At 39.9% G+C, this 22,565-nt stretch overlaps 1 protein-coding gene across 1 annotated transcript in view; it reads right to left on the bottom strand.

Moving 5' to 3' along the window:
- The window catches only part of LOC124163445, a 28,463-nt gene extending 6,505 nt beyond the window's left edge, over nucleotides 1–21,958 (bottom strand). Inside the window, exons 1-4 of the mRNA XM_046540362.1 lie at nucleotides 21,645–21,958; nucleotides 21,248–21,403; nucleotides 17,118–17,384; nucleotides 15,791–16,000 (exon numbers count right to left, since the gene is read on the bottom strand). Of these exons, the coding sequence (XP_046396318.1) occupies nucleotides 15,791–16,000; nucleotides 17,118–17,384; nucleotides 21,248–21,403; nucleotides 21,645–21,770 (759 nt within the window). The 5' untranslated portion in view covers nucleotides 21,771–21,958. The remainder of the gene's footprint in view (nucleotides 1–15,790; nucleotides 16,001–17,117; nucleotides 17,385–21,247; nucleotides 21,404–21,644) is intronic.
- Nucleotides 21,959–22,565: the final 607 nt, after the last annotated feature.

Raw genomic sequence — 22,565 nt, 5'->3', positions numbered from 1 at the left:
ATTCACAATCTAAGTGGTAAATCCTAAATAAATACATACAGTAAACTCTCGATTATACGAAGTCAGTGGGACCGGAAAAATGGCACTTCGTAAAATCGAGTTTCGTAATTTCTAACCTTTTTCATTAGTCACGAAAAAATGTTCGCTTTTGTTTCCTCCGACCTTTTTTGTCTTTAGTGGCCTTATTTAAATGTTTTCGGTGGTTATTCACGGTAGAATTCTTAGAAATGGCATTTTGTTATCGATTTATGCTGTGAAAGATCGTTAAATAATTATGCCACGATAAATTTCCCATTTCTTGCACATACTTCAATATCAACGATCGCTTAAGAAATTCCCGACCAGTTCAGAAAACATAATCAAATAATGAATTGCAAAGTTTATTATAAGAATTTAATGTTATAAATTTGTGGTTAGGAGCGAATAGAAACTATTAAGTTAGCGTAAGATAGATATTTGTTTCCAGCACCCACGGAAATATTAGCAGCAGTCGGCCTAACCATACTCTAAGGGCCTAACCGCCATTTATGTCGCCCTCTATCGCTCAGTGACAAGAAAAAAAAAAAAGAAAAACGAGGACCTTAACCCGTTTCCAAAATAACCTTCGCAAGTTAATATTTCGAGTTACTCCGTATTTTCAGCTGCATGTGCTATCTTTTCAATCAGTTATTTACATTGGGAGGCACGCGAGAAGAAAGTTCATGGTTAGAGTTAGAAGTGCGTCTTCATTACGAGTAGCCTGAAAAATAAGTTGGTGGTAAATAGAGCCCAATACTTAAGATATTTAAGTTGTTTATTCAGGAAGGCTAATATATACACGAAAAGATATTACCAAGAAAAACCCGCTATTTTTTTGCTTTTTGCCCGTCTCCATCACCTCTTCCACCATGGTTTCTCACTTGCATAAATGGGAATTAAATTCGGCATCTAAATCGTTACCCAGATCAAAATATCTTGATGTTTGGAGGGCAGCGTATACTTCTTTTTTATCAGATGAAATTACTTCCTCACTTTCATCTTCGTCGTCACTGCTATTATGACTAGTCCCGGCCGCTGCTTCATCCGACGTAGGTACAGGCGTCGCATTGTCACAAGCCTGGATATTATTGTCTAGGGCTATATAATCATTTGATGTTGCGCGCTGTGCTCCTGCTTTTTCCAAGTATTTTTCAAAATCATCTTTCAAGCCTATAATCTCCTCCGCGATTTCATCCGCTGCAGCTTCCTGAAGGTATAACGTAACGAATCAACTATAGCCGTGATATTATAGCGGTAGAATTACTAGTAGGCTCGTTGAATCAATTACCAACCTCGAGAACATCCTCATGATGCGCTATCAAAGGGAGTCCGGCCGATTTCCAGCAATTTGCGATTGTAGTGGAGGAAATCAAGTACGTCTTTGAACCGTGTTTCTGCGATGAAAAATAACAATTTTATTAACTTGGCCATTTTAGCAAAGTTAACAAAATCGTTATTTCTCATCGCAGAAACACAGTTCAGAGAAGTACTTGATTGCCTGATTGGCAGGAGTGCAATGCAAACAATTATATTTTGGCGATGGCATCGATTGATAGATTTTCAAAATGCAGTCAGAGTGGTCACTTTTGGGGAGAGAGGCCCCCGCTCGGAGGGTCGAGGAGAGGGGCCAGCGAGGGTAAGCTCATCGAGGAAAGGGTCCCGGATTAGGGACCCTTCGAAGTGCTTCGGCGAAACGTAGTCAAGTAGTCTTCGAAGTATGTTCACAGCAGCCTGCCTTGCGAACGTACCAGGTACGTTCACAGCAGGGCAAAGGTTTAATTAGGAGTGTACGAAATACACCGCGCGATCTTCCTGACATGTTAAACTACGAAGTATTGTCGATGTTTACGAATAGGCACGTAAATAGGGGCATTATGTCAGTCGCGATATTTTTACTTAACTCCTACTTACCTTAAATTCCCTCCGTGAGGTTTTAGGCGAACACTTTCTCTCCAAAGTTGCACTATCATTTACGATTTCACACTTTTGATGGACCACAGTCGGAAGCTCTGATTTTTTTAGCTAACTACGCCGGCGTAACTAGTTTTGTTGACAAATATTTCGCCGTAGTTCATATAAACGAATGCCATTTGCTCCTGAGGACCAAGCCGAGGTTCGTAATTTCAAAACATTTCGTATAATCGAAACATCATATAATCGAATAGCGCCATGTATTTAGCATAGGCTTTTCGCCGGGACTGCAATATCACTTCGTAAAATCCTGCTTCGTATAATCTAGAGTTTTCTGTATACGTATTCATTAGTAAACAAAAGATATGTAAGACGTATGTAAAAGCCAAGGAACTAAATATATTAGCATGATTTTGGCGAAGTTGGTGAAGTGGTTTTCGTTTTGTGATGTTGGTACCAGAGATTCACAGTCGAGCCACCAGAGCGGACGCTGCACCTGTGGCCATCTTGACAGTTTCAAGCAGTTTTTTGCAAATATTCTTATTCTATCATGAAATTATACTTTTCAGCACATGTTTAGGTTCAACACAAAATTTTGCTTCCAATACATGAGGTCTCAACAACGTCTTGTTACAAACAGCTTCGCAAGCTCAAAAAAACCGTATTTATCCAAAAGAGCCCGTGTTAAATTATCCTAATTTTACCATCAAATATCTCAAAATGGCACATGGGAATCCCTTTTTCTGTGGATTTTTTAAAGAGCGTCTTTCAAAGAATGTGCGACCAAAGTTTCATAAAATTCATGTCACATTTACAGAGGCACTATTAACTACCTTAAACTGACATTTCAATACTGCCATTATACCTACCTATCATAGTATCTAAGCATGGATACTGATTTTGAATTAAAAACCTAAAATTAATTTAAAATTCCTAAATTTTTTAATTCTCAATTTAATAATCTCTTTCTCTTTAAATGCAAATGAAATGTTATGGATGACATTCAAAGAGGAGTGAAAGAAAAGCATTAAACCAAATGAAATATTACTAGACAGACTCAAAGAAGTCTAAAGCATGTCAAATTGAAAACCGAAATTTGACTATGTTGCTATCTCTTGGATTATTCTTATTTTTCTAAGTTGTTGTAGATATAATTCCCCATTACGGATTGAAATATTTTGGTAAGAATTATTGGTTTGATAATTTCGAGTTGATAGAAATGCAATATCTCCATAATAATAAAGATAAGAAAATGCAATGGTTCATTTTAAATCACTTGCGTTGAGAAAGATAGTGGATTATTTTACAATAGCTAAAAAATTACTGAAGCTCATAACAATTCAAATTTTCAGGCTGATTTTTGACAATGTAGCTACCCCCTTCCATTTTCCTTCTATTTCCACAATGTAGCTAGTTCCATTTTCCTCCCATACCTCTCATCTTGCATAGGATGCACCCTACCAGATGAACCTGACTTGAATATGCACAGTAGAACAATTCTGTACCTGGTGGCATGGCAATCGGCACATTAAAGACTTAATTGACGGATCCTTATCCAGGTGGAACACCCTGACAAATGCATCTGCTTTTCCTCCTCATTATCTACATACACCACTCTCTTTTGGGTGTTAACAGCACACATACATGTTGCATCTCGCTAACTCTCCATGGGAGGCAGAGTTCAAGTAAATGCCTCCACGTGAACCCTTGAGCAAAGACTGAGGAAGTAAGATGTAACAATTTTTTGCCTATGTCCAACTAAAAACAATCATCACTACTCAAAAATCCAAAGATCGGTTGGATGTAGCTTTCCATTCAGCTGTCTCATGAAATAATCTTTTCACATTATGTGTATCAATCTTCTCTTCCACAACCTTCATCACCAGTGCCATATGCAGCAGCAAGCAATTATGAATTACAGTAAAACCTCTTTACATCGTAACGGAGGGGACCAAAATTTGGGCAATTTCATGCATGGAGGCTCACTCTGAGAGGGTTAAGTGATAGTCACCATTTTTTCATACCCTTTGGAAATGAAAGGCACTCATCATCATCATTAGTCAACAATCCTAATCTCTCTTAATTCAACAGTCACTTAAAATGATTACGATAGTTGGATACCTTTTTTCTTATTTACTGTTAGGTAATCATGGCTGCATTAATGGTCTCTAGTTGTCTCAGTACAATTTGCAGAGGTAGTTAGGCAGTCTCAGGGGAGTCTCCTTGATATAATAAGTGGAGTTTTTATGAGATAAAGAGGTTCACTACAAAGAGGTTTGCCTATAAATTTACATTTAAATCTGACGGGACCATAGGAGTGGTATGAAGTATGGAGGTTTATGATATAAAGAGGTTCACTACATAGAGGTTTTACTGTACATACATACATGGCATATAGCAAGAGTGCCATTATTACTAATAATTTGGCTGCGTACAAAAAAAGGCCTACGATTCACATACCTACTCAGAGTGATGCACAACTAACAAACTTAAAAGTAATTGGAGTCACCCATTTCACAGTCGATGGTAGAAATGACAACTTTGTATACGGGCATAAGATACACATATAAAAAATGCCATGAGAGGCCACAAAAAACTTAAACACAAATAAAAGGACACTCACACATGAGGTTTCGAATTTTCAACCCATTTAGGTCTTCGTCTGGAAGGAGACAAGTAGAGACTGAGGAGGAGGACAGAGGATGACCAGAGGCTGAGGAGATAAGGATAAGAAGGTGGTAGGGAGAAGGTGGGGAATGGGGGATGGGAAAGAGGAGAGGGCTATAAAGATCAGTGGGCCCTGTTAAGACCAGGCGGGATGAAAGCTTGGTGTAGCCATTGGCATTTTTTATATTTATATCACCTGTGGTGTTCTTCAAATGTAACAGACATAAGATGTACTATACATGAAACCAAACAATAGCTGGTCGCAATGCAATGGAGCGACTACTCAGCCGTAAGGTGCAGATGCACAGGTAGGTAGAGACAGCACGGCTGGCCAACTCCAGTTCGATTCAAAGGTGCACGGATAATCCAGCTGAATGCAATGCCTTTATGAGTATAACAACCCCTTTGCCGGCCTTGGTGGTGGCAGGGTAACGTCCTTGTCCACCAAGCCGAAGGTCATAGGTTCAAGTCCCGCCTGGGTAAGTCGCACTTATCTGGGGTATCGGCATTTGTGAGTGCCCTTTTCCATTGATTGTTGAAACACCATTGTAAAGGCCATAATTGTGTTGTTTACAAGGAGATGATAAATAAATAAAATCTTGGGCACAGCCCTCTTTTACTGACCATATTAACGCAGCTGCATCTCTTAGGAAAGAAGTCAAAGCCAGTACACAGCCACCCCAACTTCTATTGATGTAGGGGTACACTGACATCAGGAATATGTAGCCTTCTTCCATGACAATCAGATAATTTCTCAGAATGCACAAATCAACCACTAATTGGAGGTCTTGCACATCTAATGACACTTTTAGGACTGATTCTCTGCCTTCCATCATGGACAATGCAGTGCCACAATACAGGGTGCCTTTATAGGTGCTTTCAGATGCATCAAACTACACTGTGGATTCTTCACTGAGGTTTCCGCAGTCCATGGTTGATAAAAATAACAAAATTTTTTGGGTCTTACCAAAGTCTAATCCAACGGTCAATACGGAGTAGTGCCAAGGCCAACTACCCCGACGAAAAAGAATAACTAGAAGCCATTTTACACCAGAAAGGCTACAATGACGGAGCTATCTCCCAAGTTTTTAGAATTGTTAGCGACAAGATCTATCGCAACCCACAGGAAACATTGGCTATGCAAACTGATGATTTTGCAATCACAAATAAAGCCTATCTCCATTTCCATAACAGGCACCAGCAACAAGATGGGGAATATTCTTAAAAAATACAAAATCAAGACCTTCTCCAAACCTCATTCACAAATAAAAGCATTGCTGAGAAACGTGACAGACAGGAAGCCATTACAAATTGAAGGTGTGTACAAAATCCTGTGCACAACATGTGGGAAAAATAAAAAATATATCGGTGAAACAGAATGGAGCATAAAAGCATGGTTAGAAGTGAACCAGCAGGCTACCCTACTCCAATAACCTTCAGAATCAGCTGTGGCAAAACATTGAAAAAAATAACTAAGTTCTTGCCAGGGTCAACAAATTTAACCCTCAGCTTTTTCAAGAGGAGATAGAAATTCGTAAACAGAAATATAATGTTAACAGGGATGGCTGCCTCCAATTGAGCAACTCCTGGCTGCCTGTTTTGAGCAGACTATCCTCCTCTGCCTCTCCCCTTTCCCTATTTCCCTAATATTACCCAACCCACCAATTTGAAAAGTATATAGGTATTTCAACCCACACCAAGAGCAGCCCAATCACCTCTGAATAAGCAACCATCACCAGTTGCAAAACGTCGGGATAAAACCTGAACCACATGTTAAGACCTGAAAAAGTGCACAGCCCATGGTGACACACTGTGGTGTGGACAGCCGTTGTGGATGCCACAGGGCCTATTACCATTTGGCACAGCAATGCCCACACACAAAACTGGTTTAAAGCTCCATACCACACCGACGATTGTTGAAAATACACCAATGACAGCACAGGTCGAAAAGCTGCTGCAAGTGGACTTACATGACTCATCCCCTCTTTCACAAAGACTCACTCCCTCTTTCACTACTACAGTAAACTCTTGATTTTACGAAGCAGGATTTTACGAAGTTTTCGATTATACGAAGTGATATTGCGGTCCCGGTGAAAAGCCTATGCTAAATACATGGCGCTATTCGATTATACGAAGTTTCGATTATACGAAATTTTTTGAATTTACGAACCTCGGCTCGGTCCCTAGGAGCAAATGGCATTCGTTTATACGAACTACGGCGAAAAATTTGTCAACAAAACTAGTTACGCCGGCGTAAGTAGCTAAAAAATCAGCGCTTCCAACTGTGGTCCATCAAAAGTGCGAAATCGTAAATGATAATGCAACTTTGGAGAGAAATGGGTCGCCAAAAATCTCACTGTGGGAATTTAGGGGGAGTAGGAGTTCAGTTAAAATATCGCGGCTGACATTTTGCCCCTATTTACGTGCCTGTTCGTAAACATAGCATCGACAATAATTCGTAGTTTAACATGTCAGGAGGGTCGCGCGGAGTATTTCGTACACCCCTAATTAACCCTTTGCACTGCTGTGAACGTACTTCGAAGACTACTTGACTACTTTTCGCCGAAGCACTTCGAAGGGTCCCTAATCCGGGACCCTTTCCTCGACGAGCTCACCCTCGCTGGCCCCTGAAACTGGGCTATTTTTTAATGCATTACCTGACGCAACCCTGGGTTTCAAAGGACAAAGGTGCCATGGGGGGAAAAAGAGTAAAGTGCGTGTTACTGTGGGGCTGTGCGTCAACCAAACGGGCACGGACAAAATAAGCCCGTTGTCATTGGGAAATTTGAAAGGCCACGGTGCTTAAAACATGTAAAATTGGAAGCCCTCCCCGTTTTTTACCATGCAAATAAAAACAGCTGGATGACCCGAGAAAATTTCCAGCAAACGGTTATACGTCTACAGAGAAAAATTGCTGGAGAGAACAGCAAAATTGTTTTAATAATGGATAATGCCACCGTTCATAAATACGTGGAAGATCTAAAATTGGCTAATGTTCGAGTCCTCTTTTTACCCCCGAACTCGACTAGCAAGTCCCAGCCCTTGGACCAAGGCATTATCCAGGATTTAAAGTCCTATACCGGAAGAAGCTTGAGCGGTATTACTTGCGATGGATCGGTATGTATACATTCATCTATTTTGCTCATGTGCGTTTGGATATCGATTTAGATATTTTTATTCATATGATTATCATTCTTTCAAATCTATTTGCTACTTTTATAAATGGGAACAGAAATTAATAACATCCCGAAATGGACGTTGATACATGCAATCCGCGCCATAATATCTTTTCGTGTATATATTGGCCTTTGTGAATGAACAACTTAAATATCTTAAGTACTGGGCTCTATTTACCGCCAATTTATATTTCAGGCTTCTCGTAATGAAGACGCACTTCCAAGTCTAAACATGAACTTTCTTCTCACGCGCTTCCCCGTTCTCCCATGCTGGGGTTCTGTCTTTCCAAAGCCGTCCCTTCCCTCCTGCCGCCTTTGGCTGATCTTGCTGACCCCCACCTTACGCATCCCAAACCCCTCCTTCCCCAGCATTTCCCATTCACTCCCTCCCTAAGGAGACTGAGCTTGTGTGCGTCGCAAAAAAATACGGCCAACCAAAAGTAGACTGAGGCAGAGCTGAAGGCCATTTCCCTACCCTTCTTTGTCCTGCCCCCTTCACCAGTCCTTGTGCTGACCACACTTCTTCCCTCAGGCAATCCCCATCCCACTCTTATTCACCCCACCCACTGGGAACGTTCCCCGATTGTGGAGAAAGGCATGGTTCATCTTTACCTGCTACGGGGGGAAGTTATTAACCGGAGAGAGGCGGAAGAAGAATCTTCCACTATCGGGAAAATGGTGCCGCGCTTATAATTGTCTCTCTTCTTCTCAGCTGACTTTTCAATTGAAAATAATTTCTTTGCTCTTTCCTCACTATATTTATTTACGATTATGGCGCGACTATTTTTTAGTGCTAAAACTAAGAAAATCTTTTCTCTATGTCAATGATCCTTTGCCTAACTTTCAATACGGCGGAGAAAGGAACACGAAAACTAAATGAGGTGACGGTACATGTTTTTGCGTGTCATTTTTTGGGAATTCACGCTAGCGAACCAATACTTAACCACGTTGAGAAATGATAAAACGTCTCTTGTAGGAAAACAATCAATGTGGATAATAACGTTTCTATCTATATTTCTCCGATACTGTAAGATGTTTCTCCTGTCGTTTTCCGGTTGGAACCTTGCTCCTGTCGGCATAAAAGGAGAGAAACATACTATATGAACAGGTCACCTCACACCCGGTATGAAGAATACAGTCCTGATGAAGAATTAAGTCTTTTATGGCAACGTCTGCGAAGATGATGGAACACAGTAGTCGGACGGAGAGCTCAAACAGAATTTACTTCAAATATTCGCCAGAAGATAATCACATCCTACGTTATTTATGATCGTAATTGAATCTCAGTGAAAATAGAGCACATTCTGCTGAAAATACGAAGTAACTCGAAATATTAACTTACGAAGGTTATTTTGGAAACGGGCTAAGACCCTTGTTTTTCTTTTTTTCTCGTCACTGAGCGATAGAGGGCGACATAAATGGCGGTTAGGCCGGCTGCCGCTAAAATTCCGTGGGTGTCAGAAACAAATATCTATCTTTTGCATACTTAATAGTAGCTATTGGCTCCTAACCACAAATGTATTACTGTTTATTCTTATAATAAACATTGCATTTCATTATTTGATTACGTTTTCTAAACTGGTCGGGAATTTCTTTAGCGATCGTTGATGTTGAAGTATGAACAAGAAATGGGAATTTTATGGTGGTATAATTATTTAACGATTTTTCACATCATAAATCGATAGCAAAAAGCCTTTTCTATGAATTATACCGAGAATAACCACCGAAAACATTTAAATAAGACCACTAAAGACAAAAAACGGCGGAAGAAACAAAAGCGAACATTTTTTTCGTGACTTATGAAAAAGGTTTGAATTTACGAAACTCGATTTTACGAAGTGCCAATTTTCCGGTCCCACTGACTTCGTAAAATCAAGAGTTTACTGTATTTATTATGCCCCATTACACTGCGACACACAGTCCTCTTTCATCATAGTGAAGAGCAAGGAGTCTTTCGTTACCAGTCAGGATTTTGCACAATGACTGGAGTGTCAGGAGACCTAAGGCAACAGTCTAAGGTGCACAGTTAATTTCACTGCTGTATTAGAGGTGTAGAGTATGCAAAATGAAGCTCTTTTGAAGCAGAGAGAGATCCCTCCGGGCCATATTGACGACATAAAGAGGGGGAAGGTGAGAAAGGAGAGAGGAAAAAGGCCTGAAGTATGGACTGAGGGTCCCATCGTTAGATAATTTGATGATCACTTAAAATATCGGGTAGCATCACTATATGCATTTGAATCAGCTTAATCCTAAATAACTGAGATCGGTTGAGCAATTAAGAATAAATACATTAAAGAGCAGCACGTAGAATGTCCAGTTAGAACCACAAAATATTTGCAGGTCTAATGGAAACAATAAATTAAGAGAGAGATTTTTTCGAACAGATGGGTATGGCAATCCATTTTTCCCCGGAACAATAACGGACTTTAATAAAAACTATGTGGGACTTTGATTGAGCATTTCCTTATTTTTTGTTAATGGCCGGTCTTCTAACACCCCCGCTACATGCCTATTAAGGTGGCTTGTGGAATAGTAAGTAGAAGTAGATGATATTCATCACGCACTAACATTTTTTCCCATTTTTATGCAACTACTGCCATTGAAAAGTGAATGGAGTGATATTCTTGAGGATGATGACATGCCTGCCAGATGAAAAATGCATGCAACCGACAACACACAGAGGCTACCTTCCTTTTACAGTAGACTCTCATTATTACGAAGTTCACGGAACCAAAAAACCAGAGGTTTATAATTACAAAGTTCGTATGAACGTCTACTTTAGGAATCATCGAAAAAAATAAAAACATACTTTGTCAAAATTTCTTGTCTCTTCAATCTCCCACACTTACAATCTTCAGAGTCAAGTGTGTAATATACGCGATTAAATTTACCCAAGTCCTCGATATATGAGGAAGATGCATTCCGAGACCTTACTCGTAAGTTGATAAACCTATACAAGGCATCGAGGAGAGTGGTTATCCTGCATAATGCAGCACTGCATCACAATGTTGCGTTAACTCTTCTCTCATCCTCTCCCGCCTCTCTTCCCTCATAAATTCCCTTCCAGATCACATTGACCCGTTCTCCTATCCAAACCACTCCTTTACAAACCACGTTCTTTCCTATCTTAATAGAAACTCTTTAAGGTCAATAAGTTTACTTCAAAGTATTGTTATTTATTTAAATTTATTATGTTTGATAGTGTTTGTGCTTTTTATGCTTGTTATACTGTGCCACTATAAAATGGCAAACTATGCTGTATGTGGACAATTTGATAAATAAATAATTCACGATTGTGACGAACTGATGTGGCTTGAATTTTTCGAATGTTCGTATTTCTGAAAGTACGTAAATCAAATGTGCCTAGGAAGAGGACTGACTATACATCCAATTTACCAGTGTTAATGAGTGGGTCACCATTATTCCACAGGAATAAAGCTAATTACATGATGTTGCGTGCATACTGAAGTATCTCCTGCTGAAGAAAAAACCAAAATTGACAGTCTTGGGCACAGTACGAGAAGAGAACCTAAACGTAGATCAATAATGATAACGTAGCATAGTGTAAATCCACTTAAATGCAGTTGATTTTTTGCGGAACTTCGTATTAAAGTTCATTTTGTAACCGCCGCGACTTGGACTGAGATTCGTAATTTTGTAATTGCGAAAATTTCGTAATAACGTTTCTTTAACCATAGATTGGAAAGGCCTTTACGTCGGGACCAACAAATTGCTTCGCAATAACGTTGTTTGTATTAACGAGGGTCTACTGTACAAACCCTCTGATTCCAAACTGAAAGGTTCCAGAAAATGCATACGACTTATTTAAAATTCTAACTACCTTCTACATTATTTCTACTGTATAGATACCTTTTTCTCAACTTATACGCAACCAAACTCTACAAATGAGGTACCAAAATGCACAGAATTTATCAGAGAACATGCAACGGCATATCTTACTTCCTATATATTGCTATTGTTTCCTAAAATTGGTTTTTAAATAATTAAAAAAAAAAACGGTAAATATTCCTGACGGTAACGGCACACAAACTGATACATTTGTTCATTTGCAACAATATCTCGCATTCTTTAAATAACTTTTATCAAAATGCGGCTGATTCCACATTCAAGTCTCCTGTTGATACGTAAGTATGAGTCATCATGGGTGTTTAACAGAGGATAGTGTAATTACTTCCAATGTGGTGTTTAAAGAGGTCCTCTGACCTCAATTTGTACATGAACATTCCAATTAAATTTGTACATACGACCCTGCCTTTATTTTCTACATTTTAAAATTAGAAACGCGCCTATTCCTCTGTGGACCTGCATTGAAAAGACTGGGGGAAGCCCGCTGGGAGCGGGCGCAGCACGCTCGTGTATTTAATTCTAAAGCAATCCATGATAGGTATTACGAGAGGAATAGCATGAAGCCAAATTAATATGTTCAAAATACTCAAGGCTGACTCTTAACCAGCTGACCCTGGACTGGAAAGCAAGCAGCCAAGTACAGCCCTCCTCAGCTGACTCAGGAATTCATTTAGGCACTTGCATTTTGCTGGCAGCTGTACTACATCAGAAGGCTAAGAAGCCAATTTTCTGGGCTCTAATTGTCGGGAAAGGTAGGCCATTTAAATGCTACCGGCACCAGAGAAGATTTTGTGACTTGACAAGTGGAGACTGCCAACTATTCTGCCTCTCATCACCCTTGAGAGAGCATAGCAGTTCATCTTCATATTTGTTAGTGAGAAGACCATATTGGTAGGTATAGTGACACATTTCACAGCAGGTGTGCTAAAATATACCATAGTGGCTGTAGTACTGTCAAGTGAAAGGCAAACTGAAACCATCATATTTTTATCCCAAGGAATACCAACAACTGCACTCATTTTTATTCCATGACATGATGTAACTCTCACAAGTACAATAATCCAAAAGTATTCCTTATTCCTAACCATGGTGAAAACTTTACAAATGATGCGAAAATTTTACAGAGAATATTGTCCGGTATGGCCCACAAATTTCCAAAGAGAATGCCTTGAAGCCTTGGTAGCTCAACTGGCTAAATCACTCGAACAGAAATCAGGGGATCCAGGTTTTGAATCCTGGTCGAGGAGAATTATTTTTCTTCGTGGAATTTTCACGTAGTTTCATGGAGGTTTTATGGCTAATGTATTTAACACACATATTGAAGACTTACCGTAATTAATAATTCTCTTTTATGTTGACCTTGCGTTCATTCCAGTTCTCTTGTAGCTAGCACCTATCATTAGCTAGCCGTAAGAATATGGCATTATAAGAGTGGCTAGAGAAAAATTTCTCTCATTATTACAAAGTTCACGGAACCTGAAGTTCGTAATAACGATAACGTAATGTAATGGTTCAAGCCCCATTACAGTGCATTTCTACTCGGCGCATTTTCTTCCCTACCAGTTTACCCGCTCGTTCCACGACCTTTCCCAAAACCCCACCCCCAAACCATGGCCCGTGGAGGAAGGCGTGGATGAGTAAGAGGGGATGAATGTGTTTTCGCCGATTTTTGTATGGTTGTGTGTGAGTGTGTGTGTGTGGGAGGAGGGGAGCTCGGGTTTTTCCTGAGTGAACGGCGTGTTCCTCCCCCTTTTTTTGTTCATTGTGCGTTACCCCCACCCCAAGTTGAGGGATAATAAAAGGTGGTGCGCGAAAGAGAAGCGAGAGAATCCTTAAGTGACTGTCGGGCGGAGCCTATGCCCGAAATCAGTGCGACGCACGGCAGTAGGAGACAAGGGGCCCAAACATTATTTCAGAAGGATTGATCTGGAAGAAGAATCCCCCCCTGTCCGAAGGAGCAAAGGACCAGCTGAAGAGGACGCATTACCTCCGTTCCGGATGCAGCTTCCTCCAACAAGGGAGAAAGGAGTGCAGTAAATGGAACGAGAGTTTGTTGGATCCAACCTGGTCCAAACTCGGACAACGATAAAGTAAGATTGCAGCTATCCCCCCCCCCCCCCAAAGCCTCCTCGTGTCTCCTGCCAAGCCAAGTTAAGACAAACAGTCACGGAACGCACCCGTTACATTAGTGAAAGTGAAATTAATCACCAAGTACAATTAACGTTCGCACCCAAATTTACATTCGGCGGGATGGACTATCATTTACCTCCCCAGTCAAGAAATCATTGAATTTGTATCATATTTACGTGTTCACCACCAAACTTTACTTTGTTGTCATCATTTTCTATATTGATTTTCATCTAGAAACCAAGTTATATTGTTGTTTTTTTTTTCACTGATGTTTCATAAGTGGCTTTCACCAATTCATATTTCATTAGCGTATAAGAGGGTTCCTTTTGTTTTTGTCATATGCAACCTTATTTGTGTGAATTATATTTTGTTTAGTTGAAAGTGTTTGAGTAAGTGTTTTGTTCTGATTCCTTCACGGGTCACCTCAAGGAAAATATCCCTCGCCCTTCCTTTCGCCCCGTCCGTTTTCCTTCCCGTAAATGCGTGTTGGTCGAGTGCATCAGCGCCCGAACGTCACCCATCAGTTTGAATCGGGAACCCCCCACCCGCAATCATCTTCAAAGAAGGGGAATATTTTTCATTTATGTGAATTACGAGAAGTGAGTGGCATAGTTTTGTCCCGTAGGTCCCATGCGGGAGGGATCTTCGCGGATTTGTATATTTCTTTTTATTTTTGTGCGACGTCTCCCCCCGGTTCTATTGTGGTATCCGGGCGAGTTGGGGGTGGGATGCCACAGTAATAAAAACGTGCATATGAATGTTTCTTTTAGGAATTATCAGAAAAAACATGGGCTGTCAAAATGTCTTGTCTCTTCAATCTCCCGAACTTATAGTCAAACTGTGTTTATATACGCGATTAAATTACGTGCAAACATGTAGAAACAAGCACATTCGCTTCATTTTCTCAATAGAAGAATGTGGCATGACATAATCGAGGGTTGATATCTTCCCAAATATGGTAAGTCCTCGATATACAAATGAGATGCATCCTGAGACCTTGCTCATAGATTGATAAACCTATACAGGGCATTAAAAAAAGTTGTATCCTGCAGAATGCAACCCTGCATCGCATTTGTGCGTTAACTCACAATTGTGAACAGGGGCGGATCCAGGATTTTTTTCTGGGAGGGGCACAAGCAAGGCCGTATCCAGGATTTTGTTCTGGGTGGGGCACAAGGATACCTCGTAATACAAAACGAACGCAATGATAATGGGACCGTATTAAAAATCTTGTATATTTTTGAGGGTCTGGGGGGGGCACGTGCCCCCGTGCCCCCCACCCCCCTGGATCCGCCTATGATTGTGAAGAATTGATCTAGCTGAGCGTGTGACGCAGCCAGAGAGAAAAAAAAATCGCTGTCCGCGAGAAGGAAGAACAGGCGAAATTCTAAACAGTTCCTGACCTCACACTAAATTCAATGATACTTTGTTCAGATTATGCCCAAAGTGGGAGTGCTTCTACCTCGCACAGCTTCCTATCGGCCAACTCCAAAGGAGCCAAATTTGAAATTTCAGGTGCACTTGAATTTTTTGAACGTTTGCAAGAAGAGAGCTTATTGCACAGTCAATTTACCAGTGGTAATGAATGGCTAACCATTATTCCACAGGAATGAAGCTTATTACGTGATGTTGTATGGATATTGAAGAAAGAACCATAACTGATGCTCTTGGGCACAGGATAACTTAAAAATGAAGCACAAGCATTACGACGTAGCATAGAGAATATCCACCTCAATGTGATTGCTTATCTGTGGAACTTCGTAATAAATTCTTTTAGTAACCAGTGGGACTGGGAATAAGGTTTGTAATTTCATAATAACGTTTCTTTTGCTATAAATTAGATAAGCCTTCTCCACGGGATCAACAATTTGCTTTGTACAAAAGAGAACTTCGTAATAAGGTTGTTCGCATTAACCATAGTCTACAGTAACTACATGTCGTCATATCCTATATATGCTAATATCCATCGTCTACCTTGTATATTTGAATACAATAATACATGCAAAATAAATCTGGCTTACCTCCACAAATTCTTCAGTGTCGTGAGTGGACATCTCTGCAATGCTTTCAGTCTTGAGTAGAACTATTCCAGAACCACCAATTCCAGATGTTTCTTCTGGAAATGAGACCTCACTTCCACCTTCTGGTGCACTATAGTCCTCGGCATTGTCATTTAGGCCCCATTCTTCGTGAGACGAACTTTGACCTAAGTCACCCACAGCTGCAGATTCCTGGAGAATAAAATCAATCTGAATTAGAGCACAGTAAAAACAACACAACACATGAGAGTAGCAGTAAGGCAGTCAAAAACAAAAAAAAAACAAGTGCTCTTTGGAAAGTCCACTATAATCACAATATGATGCAAAAGATCCACAGAGAAAAAATCATCTGCCTTGACCGGGATTCGAACCCGGATCCCCCAATTTCCAGTCGAGTGCTTTAGCCAGTTAAGCTACCGAGGCATCATTCTTCCCTGTGGATATATGCGGATACTACCTGACAAGGTGTCATACTAGTCAAGAGCGAACACCTCTACGTGTTCAAAGTTTGGGCTTTTCTCTCCAGCTGTGGCGCTGTGCGCACAATTTGGACAGCTTGTGGCATCATATGCTCAGCATCCCAGCTACATCTTGTCCGGTAGTGTCCGAAAAATATCCACAGGGAAGAATGATGCCTTGGTAGCTTAACTGGCTAAAGCACTCGACCGGAAATCGGAAAAGGTTCGAATCCCGGTCAAGGCGGATGATTTTTTCTCCGTGGATCTTTCGCACGATTGTGCATTGCGGGTGACTCCCGTAAAAGGTTATCACCACAGCTAGTTTCGGTATACTTTAAACTATCACAAAATGAATACAAAACATCAAAAGCAGATGTATTGACAAACAACAACTTAACAATACAGCCAAAGAAAATGACACAGATTTCATCCCAAAAACCCCGTTATGCAATAGTAAACTAATTTTGGCAGTAAGTATATCAGTGTGGCACACAAAAGTCAACATGTATATTGATAGTGATGAGAGCACAGACACTGGGTTACAGTTAAATCAAAAATGTGATGAAATGAGATGACAACATGAATTAGAGTGGTGACAAGTTGGCAAGACACATACAGCCAAAAAGCTGGTTTAATTTAGAGTTACTACCTGAAATATGCAACTGTGAAAGAGGATATTCTAGCAAGCAATCAAGTTAACATAACTCGTTTTACAAAAATTTAGCTGACCCACATGTCGGGCCACAAATTTTGCAGAGGCAAAAAACCAGATCTATATTCTGATTTCATACTTGTCAAGAAAAACTAGTCATCACAATATGATCACATCATTTAATCAATGATCTACATACCTCACCATACAATCCTTGTTCATCCCGTGATGCTGGCCCAATATCATGCTCAATCTTCACTATGTCCAAGGGGATACTGACTTCTTCTTCACAAACATTATCTTCCTGTTTCACTCTCACTTCACCTGACGCACTCACCACATCTGAGCCTTCTTCAGAATTAAGTCTCCGTCTACATATTCCCTCTGAAGTTACACTACTTCTTTCCAATCTCTTCCCACCTCTAGCCAAATTGCCTTCATATGCTTCAGAAGCAGAGGCTGCTCCCTAAAAGAAAAGTCAAAAAATATTTACTGAACATCATATGTATTCCAGGAACAAAAATCCTTAACTAAATGGCTTAGACAATGTTGAATCAGTAAATAACCATTTGACTTTTAGCTTTAATTTTTTTTCACATCATTCTCAATAGGAAATTATTAATATTATCAAAAAGTTCCAAAAAAATTGACTTACAAAGCAGATAAATTTTCTATTCAGTTCAACATTATTAGAATGTATGGCTAACATAAAAAACAGCTCAACAGGCAACAAACTACATAGCATCAAAAACAAGAAAAATGGATTACTTGCTTCTTTCCATCCTTAAAATGCTATGAAACACCTGACAGATCAAATTAAGCATCTGCCACGTGAAGACCATAGATATAAAAAAAATCAAGTGAATTTTTTGAGCATACATAGAAGAGGGACATTTTTTCATTCGCAGGTCTCAGCATAGAAGAATATAAATGCATCACAGAAACGTATAAGAGGCTTTCAAAGCTAATTATTCTCAGGTTTCATACTACGTAGATATCTCAATTGTGGGAACATCCTCTTGGAATACTACCCCTGCTTATAAGAAGGTTGAGGGAAGAAGTCACTCACAGGGGAGTAAACTACAAAAATCCACACAAGGCCCATGAACAACGCCAAGAAGTAGTCGCTGAGTAGTGGTGAACCATTCTAAATATGCTCATGACATCATCAACTATAATCTGTTCACTTTATGCTTGCGGGTGAGCTTGTGTGAGAGCTTGGACACTCTCGGAGGACTTCGCTGTTGGGGGAGGGGTAGTACAAAGAGACAGAACAGGAGCGAACTTAATGTTTCCAAATGCACATAGCTGCCCTAGTTTGTCACTGAAAACATAAGAGTTATGGGTGGCTACAGGTACTTTGGGTCCGGCACCGAGACAATATATGTACCTACTTATGTATTTGGAAAGTACTGAGAGGAATTGAGGATAATACCCTCACTGAAGCCCATGACATTGTCAGCTACCACGCTGAATGTGGCACACCATTGGTGAAAGGCATACTTATAGACATACAGAGAAACTACGTGAGGTTTGGCAACACTGCTTCACATGCAGATTCACAATGTTAACCCGATGGGGTACTGAGAGCAACTGAGTTTCTGAAGCACTAGGCCACGCCTGCTGTTTGCTGATTGGCAAAGGGAAATTCACATATGAGAAACTTTCCCTACCCTCATCCACGCTTGCTTTCGCCATACAAGCTCACCCCTAAAGATAAAATGAACAGCCTAATCTGCAAGAGTGTTAAGGCTAGCGACTTAAGTGGCAAGTAAGGGGAACAGGTCAGTGTGGAGGCTGGGTTACTGGCTTCCCACCCTGATGTTCCGGGTCCGAATCCCAGGGTTGCATAGATTTTTCAAAGACCAAGTAGAAATGCAAATCCAATACCTTCTTCTCTAACTATTTAGTACATAAGTATAGCCTAGTATGGGGGACGGAGAGTTAGGAGAGGGATGGGCAGCTACCTTTCCAAAGAATAAGTCATTAATACATTTTTCATCACAACCTATTCACCAATACAAATCAATTAATGACATTTCTGGAATCAGTCTAAGAGCAATTTTCCCAGAAACAGTAAGGTGGGAGGGATCATTTTACCTATCCAAAACGTTCAGGTTTACAAAAAGATATGACAATATTTTTGGTATTTGAGGGGTGCAAGAAGTAGGTAGAAGGGAATGGCTCTCCTGGGAAAAGTTGAAGAGAGGAAACTATGTAATTCGAAACTAGTCTTTCTTTTGTCTTAACAAAATTTTCCAACTAGCCAACTTTCAACTGTCACATATTTAGCATACATAAGCAGATTTAGGAGGGGGCACGTGCCCCAGATGTTTAAAAAATAGACAAGATTTAAAATCGGTAATCATCATGTTTGTTTTGGTTTGTGCATTACCGGGCCTCAATCGTTTAAAAGCCTTGAGCCCAAGTGAAGAAGACAAATTTGCCAGTCATTGGTCATTCACTCAACACTTGAAAAAAAGCATTTCCCAAGTGGGAAAGGGGCTCAAACACTGTTAATATACATGTTACAGATTGAAATTTTCATATTAAAATTAAGAGAATATTACATAGAGTAATTGTTGTACGTTGTATTTAATCTCAAATATGAGAAGACCATTTGCCAGTCACTCCCTTTTGCCCTCCCTTTCCCCCCAGAAAGAAATCCTCGATCCACCATTGTTAGTACACCTACAAGTTTTTCAGAATATTTTGGTCTCAATTGGCATTAGGAATACTAAGAAATGCTTAAGACAATACAGGATTATTTGGTTTAATTCTGAGCATCCCTTCCAATGAGCTCTGGTACCGGATGTGAGCACTAAAGATCAAATGGATAGATAGGGTGAAAGAGAAGGAGATCTACCAAAGACTAAGGAGAAGAAAGGAGCTGTAGAGCAATACATTTCAAAGGTGAACCTAAAAGCTTCAAAAACACAATCATTTTTTCCATCTCTCTGAGAGATAGTTCCAGCAATAGCTTTCCAGGGACCAAAAAAATTAACAAAATTAACCAACTCATTACTTACTTAGTGGTATTCCATCAAAAGTTTACTTAGATATTAGCTATTTCTTATACCACTTCTTTTTTTTAATAGCGCGACCCGGGTTTCGATTAATTATAATCATTAATTAAATTAAAAAAGAAGACCTTTGTGCTTTCACATTAATAATAAATCTAAACTAATTTGTTAATAACTAAATCTAGACTAAATTAAACTAAATTGGTAATCATTTCGCGATATCATCGCCATCGTTATACATCATCGTCGCGCCATTCAAAAAAGAAGTGGTATAAGTAATAGTTTAAATCCAAGAAATCCAAAGAAATGATCGCTCAACCCATCACTTTCTGAATTGCAGGTTCATTCCCACCGTCCCTTTTCCCATCGCTTATTCCATCACTTGCCTCATTTACAACTGTCATTCAATTAAAAGCCAAGAGTGGCGTTGACATTACTGTTAAAGGCTGTGCATTATGATTGGCTGAAGCATGGTCCAAACTATGATTTCAGTGACAGAAATAGGGACGTCCTGTTTGATGAAAAGAGGGTTGGAAATGCCATCCCTCAACCCACGGTGGAAAATGATTGCAAGAAACAGTTGCTTTTTCCGCCATTTCTGGGGCTGTTCCTCTTCAGGAAAGGAAAAAAAGATCGTGTGACTCAGGCTTTCGATAAGCCATTCCATAAGATACTATGACTGCGTGGGAAATGTAATGACAAAGTTCCCCTAGGAAGGAAGACAATGAGATGGCAGATAAAGAATGATAGTAGGAAAACCCAACATGAGGGAAATGAAGGAATGCAATTGGGAGAGGGAGAAGTGGAGGGCTGCCGTATACCCATTTAAGAATAGCAGAGCTATGATGATAGAAACCGTTTCCTCGGATACATTGCTTTTATCTTCTCACCTTCCCCCCTACGACATGGCAACTACTACAAGTGGGAAGGTTTATCGTTGAAGCTCTCATTTCCATTTTCTAACCCAATGTGCTAATGGGTACTAAGACCCTGTCGTCATGAATAAAATGATGCATAGTCTCAAGAGGGTATTAACTCTACTAAGACCCTGTCGTCATGAATAAAATGATGCATAGTCTCAAGAGGGTATTAACTCTACAATATAAATGCATTATAAAATTATACATACGATCCGATCTACGATAATGTGGGATGCGAATCTTGGATTTACATAGCCATGCATTCAACACGATGCACCTTCCGAGATATCTCACCAAATTAATAAAAAAATATGAAAACAAGATAGTCCATGTTTACAGTTAAGTTTAATTATAGCAGAATGATAACTAGGTTCATCTTTACTTACAGATTCACGAGCACGAGGGCTTCTCTCCCTAAGTCGAAGTCTCTTCTCGAATGTAATCTTTGAATCCAAACAACGACTTTTAAAGATCCGAAAATGATTCAAATCCTTAATGCACTTATAACAGGCAAGAGAAGGTACCCCTTCCACCTTCACGACCTGTAGAAGTAAGTTCTTAGATAAATTGCATCCGAAATAAACAAGGACAGTAAAAAATCGTCATCTCATAATGAGTTGAATTTTGCTACACAAAGGGGAGGTTAAAACTCCAATGACAACTGAAATAATAAAAATTTCAGTTAAGTCGCCCACTCAAATGTAGTTAAAAGCACACATCGAGACAACATCATGCACAACTTTTGGAGTCCAATTCCTCACGTTCAGCTGCACAAATACTTACATCAAATTGCAATAAATCTCTGATCGCCGTTTCCACATTGAAACCGAGGCCAATATTTTCTCCAAATACGTCGATAAAGCTCTCACTTCTGCATAGGCAAAGCCTACATAAATACATTGAATCCATTTCTGGTAAAATGGATCAAAAAGTAAACAATTAGAGAAAAAATTTGACAGACATTATTCTCTACGAATCATGTAGTTCCACACGTTATCTCATAAATCAAAATGTCTTTCACAAAAGAGCTACACACGTAAACCAAAACTTGTCGTATCCATCTCATTTGCCGATTTCCGATATTTGCTTAATTTCGTACCTTCATTGTCATTAGTACTCATCTTAGACCATATAAGAACTAGACCCGCCATTCCCCACCCCTACCCATGTCTCGCCGTGTGGCCAACATCTCCCCTCCGCTCCCTTCCTTCCCCGCCCACTTTTAAAGGGGCGTGACGTAACGGTTGGGACGCTCATCGTCGTAGCGCATGGCAACGAATGGGGATTCACTGTATCACTGCGGTATTTTGACCATTTTCTTCACGATTTTTCAATTAAAAGTACTAATATATATTGCGTTATGTACGAGAAGTATTCTCTCAGCCATGGTAGGATTGGTGAACTTACAATTAATAAACAGTGGCCTTTTTCGGCATTGGCAGCGACGAAAAAATATTGTGGCAGTAAAATGAAGACAAAGCCCTTTGTAAACTTCCGCAGATTTTTTTCTTATCTCGTTAGCGATCTAGCATCATTCGGAACATCGTTATGAAAACATGAAATCTTGCACAAAAGTTGTAAACGGGGGAATTTTAGAGAGGAAAAGGGTCATGGTGTAAAGAATTTGCCGGTCGTCCACGAAGTAACGCGGCAACGCCTTCGCATATAGTAATTTTTAAACGGTCGATTATGCGATGCAAATTG

The sequence above is a fragment of the Ischnura elegans genome, chromosome 8, assembly GCF_921293095.1.
Source record: "Ischnura elegans chromosome 8, ioIscEleg1.1, whole genome shotgun sequence".
Lineage (NCBI taxonomy): Eukaryota > Metazoa > Arthropoda > Insecta > Odonata > Coenagrionidae > Ischnura > Ischnura elegans.
This window is presented reverse-complemented; position numbering and strand designations above follow the sequence as displayed.